Here is an 8,808-nt window from a genome sequence, read left to right as displayed (position 1 = left end):
TTAATTTGCTGTTCCAGTTTGCCCTGTCCAGTGTGTGTGTGTGTGTGTGTGTGTGTGTGTGTGTGTGTGTGTGTGTGTGTGTGTGTGTGTGTCAGATTGTGAATATTGCTGCAGTATGATACCATCTTTCCTGCTGTCATAACAATAGATCTTGCAGTTGATGGTGATGTATCATCTGTCAAACTATCAGTGCCAGGACATGGTCCGCTGGTCCCATGATTCCCCACAGTTTTTATGCCGGGTGTCTTCTTTCACCTCCGGAGTCGTCTCTGGACTGCTGGGCCGCCCGCTCCCGCCGGCCTCTGCAGAACGTTGTATTAACCTTGCACCGCTAAGTGCTGATTATTTGTGCAGGGGATATTCAGGATCTGTGAGCAGCGTGGTAAAGCTCATCTCAATTAATCTAATGGCTCGGTAATCAAGACATCTGCACACAAGTAAACAGGCCTCGGCCATCCATGCATGTACTGTTATTAGTAGCAAATCATCAGGCTTTTATATTTTGGACCAACATCAAATTCTGGCTCACTCTATCACCACCGCAAAGTCCAGCATGCAATAAAAAGCCAACTCTAGCAACATGTTCAGAATACTGTGACTATATTATCTGAGAATAATTGGTTGTTTTGACTCCGACGTGGACACTAACAATGCCCATGAGAAACAGCGAGCTTTTTTAAAATCAGTGTCTTAATGAAGAGAGCAGCAACCAAAACAGAGGCATTTGAAATTCACCACCAAAAACCAACACTCGACATGTTTTAAACACCTGCCTCTGTACTGCACTGGCACCAAGGTTACGGCAGAGAGAAACAGGTTTTACGCTGCCTGCTGCCTGTTTGAGCCTCTTCACAAATCTCCAACCTCTTTGTTACGACTAAACTGGGAGGCGGGAGCTGCCAGTGGCGTAGCAGACAGGAGATTAGGACCTGAATCAAAAAGCAGATTAATGGATCTGTGTGTGTGTGTGTGTGTGTGTGTGTGTGTGTGTGTGTGTGTGTGTGTGTGTGTGTGTGTGTGCGCGCGTGCGTGTGCCCCCCCTTTGAATCTTCTAATTCAGCAAATATGTTTTTACCATATGCACTTTGCAAGTCGTCATTTCTCAGCAGCCTTTATCAGTAATTATATTCACAAAAAAAACGTCCACTTCAAATATCACTCTTAATACAACTCTCCCTAATTGTCACTTTAAAGCTTTACAAGCAGATGCAGAATAATCCCCAGGTCCTGGCAGGTTTGTGATCCAGCAGATACGTATCACCCCTGCACCTTGCACCTCGCCGAGTGCCTCAACGCTCCCGCCACACTCTGAATTTGTGTGCCGACTCTGTCGTCTTCGCAGACCGGTCTCTGTAATCATCCCCAAGTGATCAGCAGAGATAACATCGAGGAAAAGCTCGCTTCGCAGGACGGCACCAACGTCGAGTGTCCCACTGAAACTGGGTGATTGAGCATAAACATAGTTGCACCTTGAATTCAAATCCCTCCTCTGATGTTGTGATAAATCGGTTCAAATCCTCTGATCAAGAATAATGATTGTGGTAGAGTGCTTATCAAAAAATCTTGACAATATAAGTACAACATTTTGCAGCAGAAATACTGACATGTTACAGCAGGAAAAATCTAAGTCTTTTAATCACATTAACAACAACTGTATCCCATTCAGATTACCAGTCTTAGAGACGTGCCAATTGTAGACGCTGGTTCACTGGAATGATTTACTGGGACATTTAAGTGGGTTATTACTAATAAGAGTTATTATTTGTTCCACCTGCGCTTTTGCTGCTGTGAAAAATATCTGTTGCTGGGATCCGCTTAAGTTTGGGTACTAATATTAGTGTTTGCCTTCCTGCTTTTTCTTCTTTTTCTTCATAACCTGTCAAATTAGGATTGGTTGACCTGAGTATATGTTCAAACCAGTTTGATATCATGTTTCTTGTTTGACTTTTAGCTAATATGTTAATGAGCAACATGTTGTTATGACCAAAACGAATGAAGGACAAAACTCAGCATAATTTGTTTGGAAGGATGAAAGTGTTTTTTTAATATTCTGGTTATATTTTCCCATAATGCATCACAAGAACATCTATTATATAACATTATCAGAGCATAATACATTTTTGCATCTGTTTTTGCAGGTTGAACGCAACACTTCTTGTGACAAACCCTTTAAACAATATAGCATGCATAAAACCATATTTACAGTTTTGCTAACACGGAGCAAAACAAAGACTACAATATTGGAAGTAAATAAACAAAAAAATGTAAGCATGTTCATAACTTTTTCGCTGTGGCATAAAACACAGTGAGGATTGTACTGAAATATGTTCATCAGGAAGTAATTATTCTTTTAACTGCAATAAATCCTGGCCCTGGACTCATTATGACACCACAGTGTAAACACTGTTGTCAGACCCAGTGTTGCTCTTAAGTGTGAGGCTTTCCATCTGTGTGTCTGAGCTTGTGCTAAGTATGCCTGATTTTATTCGTTGACTATAGATCACTGTGAATAACGGTAATATGTGTCCCACTGTCAGACTTGGCAGACAGACGAACAGGATGTGGAGACTGACTGCTGCTGACTCAGCCCGAAGATAAAGGGAGGAAAACAGCAGGATTTATAACAGTGTGTGGATTTGGAAATTAACCAGCCTGTTTGAAACGGGGTGTCATTTCTCGAGAAGCATTTATTTCGACTTGTAAAAAAAGAAAGAAAAGGAAACGGGGAGTGAATTGATCACCATTAAAATCTCTCACATATGGAAAGCAGATCGACAGTTTAGACTTGTAAATATTATGTTAAATGTATTGAAGCAGAGATTTCTGCGCATTTGTTTACAATTCTTGCCAAAGAAAATGAGGTGAAATGAAGAGACACTCATATGTTTCCCGTCTGCTTTGTCCTTGACGTGTCCCGGGGAGAGAGAAGAGATTCTCCCCCATTTGTTACTCTAGAGACAGCGACTGGCTGTGACTGCAGCAGAATTTAAAACAGTAAATAAGGAGGTAATGGGCTTTGAGCCTACTGTCATCTCCAGTCTAGCTCTGGCTATCACCCAGGATATTAGCAGATAAATCTGAATGGCTTCCATCTGAAGCAGTGCACAGTTCTTATTGATCAGACAACCCTGTGCAGCGTGGGGGGAGAGGAGCAGAGTTTATTAATTAGGGATTGACAGCCAATTCCCTCTTCTTATTCACAGACGGACAGCCTGGGAATCCTGATGAGCTGTGCCCTCTGTGCATTTGTCAACGCTGAGCTCTGTGCTGCCTGACAACACAATACCACTGGAGTGCTACAAGAATACACAGAGGGAATTGGACCGATGACCCTGCTCAGTGTGCGAACGGTGTTAACCTGGGCACAATGAGAGATCAGTTGGTTATTCATGTGTAAAATGACCAACCTGGCCCCTCGCTCAGATTTTCATTTTCTCAGCCTTTAGCCGGGATGAAAACCCTGAACGGTGGCACGACATTATTACTTTCAGCATCTGCTTTAGTTTCAAGATATCATTTGCTTATTGGTTACTTGAAAGAAGCTCTCTAATCCAAGCCTCAAATAAAGACCCAGCATCTGCAGTTGAGGTAAATGAAGGTCCCACCATCACTGTTTGAGCAAATATGCTGATTAAACAGCCAGACATTTCCACTGTGTCCACCAATGGACTTTTCTTGGCAGGCCCCGAGTACAATTTGCGGAAAATGTCAGAATGTGAGAATACAGCAGTGATCTCTGGAAAAATTCAAAGCGGAACGAGTGGGCGAGTTGATGACCGATGACCCGGAAGTGTTCCCGTTGGTGTGAACGCATCTCACGCTTGTGCTTTGTTCGACACGTGTGAACGGGAAAAATGTCCGGACCTCCGGAATTTTTCTGTACAGTTACAGTGAATGTCTGAAAACAGTGGCATAGACTGAGCCACACAACACTCAAGCTCAGCAAATGAGGAAAAAGGGGCATTCATGCTAGTGCACAGACAAGGAAAGGGAGATGGGGAGGTGGTAGATGGGGGTAACGGGAGGAAGAGACAGTAAATCTGACACATGCTAATGGCTGGTGCCAGTTAAAGGATTCCCAGGGGAAGGAGATGGTGCAGTCTAACCTTCTGTTACCGCCACACCGCGCGGAGTTTTGAATGGGATTGACTGGACTGCCGAAGAGAGGGGCCAACTTCTACCGATGGCAGCATGACTACATTCTCATGCTCGAGAAGGAGAGGCAGCTGAGGAACATCCAAAGAGGAGAAGGTCGTTTGCTGTAACTATGACCATCAGGTGAACGCAGTACAGAAACAAAAATCCTATCCGTTACATCATGAAAGGATGGTGGTGCAGCTCAGAGCCCACAGGGCGTGTCATCAATCACTGTGTGTGGTTGGACGGGAGGAGATGTGATAATTGTCCCTTCCTGTATCTAGTACACTATCATAACCTAATTCTGAGACACACCATCCCCCGGGAGGACTCTCTCTGTCGTCACACTGCTCCACATTCCCTTTCATCTGAACTGGGAGCTATATTTATCCCATTTTCCCCCGTTTAACATTTGGAGGATTTGTAATCATCATTCAACCTGAGATTTCCTGAGCAGCTCCCAATTAACCTGACTCGCCTCTCTCTCCGACCTCATCAGCACGCCGCTGAACTCACATGGTCACCAGGGCCCTGTGCCGTATCACAACACTGTGGAGACAGAGAGAGTCAAAAGGTAAGAAAGCAAATTTGTGCCAAAACATGCTGATAATTTCCCTCGTATGAATCAACAGTGTTCGTAGTGTGTGTGTGTGTGTGTGTGCGTGCGTGCGTGCGTGCGCGCGTGTGAAGCAGTGCAATTGAGGTAAGCGAGGTCTCGAGGTATTTCTGCCTTCTCTTGTCTTTATTCTTCAGTGTATCTAAATAAATTTCAGCCTCTGTCCTCTTCTCTCTAGCGACCCCTGTCTCTGATGTGTTGAATCTCATTGCTGTGTGTGTGTGTGTGTGTGTGTGTGTGTGTGTGTTTGCGCGCGCACTCATCTGATTGTACGTGTGCTGTATGTGTGTCTACAGATTGTAATGCATTAGCTCGCTCCTCCCAGCGGAGTGCCAGTCTAAACTAAGCAGCGTGATGATGATGCTCTCTGTGAGCTGACACAACCCATTTGGCTCGGAGGAGCTGATCTAAACCAGTGCTGCTCATTTACAGTATATGAGGGAGCGTAGGTGGGGGTTTGCGGGGGGGGGGGGGGGGGGGGGCATGTTTGCCTCGCCCTCTTGTCCTTGTCTGGGTGTGAGCAGCACTGATAGAAAGAGAAAGAGGTCACTCCTTGAGCCTCGTCTGTCGAACAGTAAGTGCAGTGTAAATGCACATGATGTTTCTAGAGGATGATAGTTTAAATAAATGGATGGATGGATGGATGGATGGATGGATAGATAGATAGATAGAGAGATAGATAGATTATTATTATTATAAAGAGGCGATTGCACAATCACATCTACAAATTAAAAATGGAAACAGTTGAGAGGTAAAATTAAACATATGCTACAAATCACATGTAAGAAATGATTTTAAAAAATAAATCGTTGACTTCTTTCAGATTGACCTTTCTTAATTTCATCCTGTTCAACAATTGTTCATGATGTTTCATGTCTGGAAATGTTGAAATGTTAATGGATAGTGCCAATTAAAGCGTTACCAAGGATTAGTTTTGATGTTCTATTAATGTGTTGACAGAGCTGTATTCTGTATGGATATTTTTTGTGCTGTGATAGCTATGTCCATAACTGCTCATATTGGTGAAAATAAAAACAAAAGTACAAAGAAAATGACTGCAACAGCTCAACGTGTCTTCCTCGTTATTCCTATGTCTCACCAAAGCAATTTTTCACCTGATAAGTGGCAATAATTGTTATCACTGACACTGTAAACTGACTGTTTATGTGTGTAAAGGAGACATATTGAACACCCAGCTGAGCAAATGACAATCTCAGTGAGGTGATAACACTTAGGAATCAAGATCAGTTGCCCCGGAACCAAGTTACACCATCATCTCTACTTCCACATCCCTCCTCTCCGATGGAAGAACAAAGTAAAGAAGGCGCTGTGTTTGGTTGCATGGGCACAGCCCAGATAGGAAGGAAGCTTCCTATTAGCCTTGGTGAGATAAAATCCAGGTGGTGAAATCACATTACTAAGAAGAACTCTTCGAGTGTGTTTCATCTACTCGGGGATGTGGCCTCTCAATGCAGCTGAGGACACGGTAGAATACCTGACTTCTTTCTACATTCACAAAGCGCACCGTTACTGTTTCAAGCTTTTGTGCTTCAGGGAGGCTCGTGAAATAGGAGGTGGAGAGAAATAGTGGTACGGTAAAGCCTTATTATAATAATATTTTCCTGGTATATGTGTTCAAAGCTGGGTTTTTTTATTTATATTTGAAGAATGGATTGTTTTTGTCCTAGCAAACCTCTTTTCCCCCTGCTTTTGCTGTAGATCAGTGGAACAGTGTTAAACCAGTGGCAGGACCATGTATCATGTCTCCACGCGTGAGTGCATGTGTCTCCTTGTGCGCATGAATGACAAGGTGTAGATGAACTCACGTAGAAGTACAAATGGGCCAAAAACTCCACAAGGTACCATGAAGTAATAATTAAAGATCCGCAAAAAGATATAGAAAAATGGTACATCCCAGAACTCTCAATTTGCAGGAGTTGATAAAGATCAACTGATGCTCTCTTATAGAAGTTCTCACTCTGACTTCATTCATTCAGATGACATGAAAAGGATCAGAGTTAAACAGCACCGACCTGAATTACAATTAAATAACCAGTGTCTATACATAACTGGACACGAGATGAGAGACAGTCAATTCTACCATTAACTGAAAACTTACAACATTCTCAGCAACACAGTAAATTATTTTTCCCAACTATAAGCTCTGCGCGTACATTGAACTGTGCGCCTTCACACCCCGGATTGAAAGGGGCCCTTAATTCCTACTGTAGCCACTTTTGCTGTGTCCATGAATGGCTTCGGCATCTTTAAAGGCGCAGCTGAACAGCCCCCACTTGAGTACAAATGGCCAAATCGCCACACAACCGCCGCTCCATTGTGTTCATAATTGTAATCCCTTGGACCAGTGAAAGGGGCGGACTATGCTGGTTAATTAAAACTGCAATCAAATTTACCCCTTAAACTGGCTGCAAAAAGGGACCTCGTTCAATTAAATCATGCATCGCTCTCCTTTCAATAACACACAAACAAACACGTGAGGGGGATGGAGTCGTGCAAATCCACGCGCTTGTTGATTGCCTTCTACAGCTGGGATATTTTTCTTTTCTCTTTAATTTGGTAAACAGTGGATGAGTTGGCGCTTGAGGTGGCGTGGAGTCTGGGGAACAGAGTGGATTAAAGGCCCTTTCCACTGGCCTTCTATTGGCACTTGTCGTGCACTTAATGTGATGCTGTAATTAACTTCGGAAATCTCAGGGCATTTACAGCATGTGTACACGGGATTTCTTTGCAGATACACGCAGAGCGGAGGCTGATACTATGAAGTAGCTGAGTGCCGCAGAAAGCCTTTCCTGTTTATCTCATCCCCACTACAAGGAGGAGCATGATCCCAGAGCCCTCTGAAGGCCGATGTTATACATCCACGCTGTGTGTGTGTGTGTGTGTGTGTGTGTAAGTAATTATATCGATGAATACCCTGTTTAAGCAAGGTTTCCTTTACATTTCGAGCCTGACTTTGCGCAGCAGATGTTTTCCACCTGCTTTTTGGTATCTTCTCTAAATCGACACTCTCAAAAACCAATATTTGTTCACTTCCCCATTACTGAAGCCAACGCTCTTGTCTCCACGCATGTTAAAGCCTCGGTGTTGTCGTCAAAGTTGACCCCTTTCACACATTTACACTCCCTCCCGCTCCCTGTCGTCTTCATTAGCAAGTCTAGGGAACCAACAGCCATCAACCCTCAGCAAAGTCAGTTCCAAAACCTCTCGTTTGCTGCACCCAGACATTGGGACTCACCTCTAAATTTCTCAGATTCAAACAGTTTGAGTGATACACTCACAAAGAAGCAACGATTTTTTTTATGTTATATATTCATCAAAGCGAACAGTGCAGAATGTCTAGTTATACTTTTGACAAGGTAGATTTAGTTAACAACAACATGTCTGAGCCCGAACCTGTCGCACGCGACATAAAATGCGTCAAGTTATAAAAGTCCTCATAACATTTGATCAGTTGATGCCAGCAACTTACGGTTTGTTTGACGCGAAGCTAACACTTGCTCCGTTCCAGGCAGGGCTTCTGTGCAATCGGAGACTTTGTACGACATGTCCATGATGATAAATCCAACATTGTTTTCCAAGACGTAAAAGGCGACTGTTATTGTCAGCGGACTTCCAGCCGTCCATTTTAGATCCACTTGGCCAATCAGAGGCTTTGTTACAGGCTTTGTTGTCGACTGGTCGAAAAAAAAAAGAAAAAAGATTTTACACTGAAAACAGGACCTCTCACTCCTCCTATTTACTCCTACTACTACTGTGGTAGTAGTGACTTTTTGGGTTGAAAAATCAAAGGACGTATTTGTAGAAAAATGTAGATAACTTTTGATTTGAAATTTTTTTCCCTTCCCAAAAGCTTCAAAGAGCAGCTTTCAAGAGGGACAAATCTTCATCATTGTTGTTTGGTGTGTCATTATAATGAATGTCTGTGAGATTCAATTTCCGTTTTGTATTTTCTTCTGTCGCAATGGTGATATAACTATATCACAGATATAACTGTAGCATACATATTCTGATAGCCTAGGTTGTTCTGAAAAATT

General features: G+C 43.1%; 1 protein-coding gene across 1 annotated transcript in view; it reads right to left on the bottom strand.

Moving 5' to 3' along the window:
• Positions 1–8,398, bottom strand: part of cacna2d2a (calcium channel, voltage-dependent, alpha 2/delta subunit 2a) — a 149,549-nt gene extending 141,151 nt beyond the window's left edge. Inside the window, exon 1 of the mRNA XM_035630481.2 lies at positions 8,244–8,398. Within this exon, the coding sequence (XP_035486374.1) occupies positions 8,244–8,398 (155 nt within the window). The remainder of the gene's footprint in view (positions 1–8,243) is intronic.
• Positions 8,399–8,808: the final 410 nt, after the last annotated feature.

Source organism: Scophthalmus maximus, chromosome 6 (assembly GCF_022379125.1).
Source record: "Scophthalmus maximus strain ysfricsl-2021 chromosome 6, ASM2237912v1, whole genome shotgun sequence".
Lineage (NCBI taxonomy): Eukaryota > Metazoa > Chordata > Actinopteri > Pleuronectiformes > Scophthalmidae > Scophthalmus > Scophthalmus maximus.
Note: the sequence above shows the minus strand (reverse complement) of the source record. Positions and strands in the feature narration are given on the sequence as shown.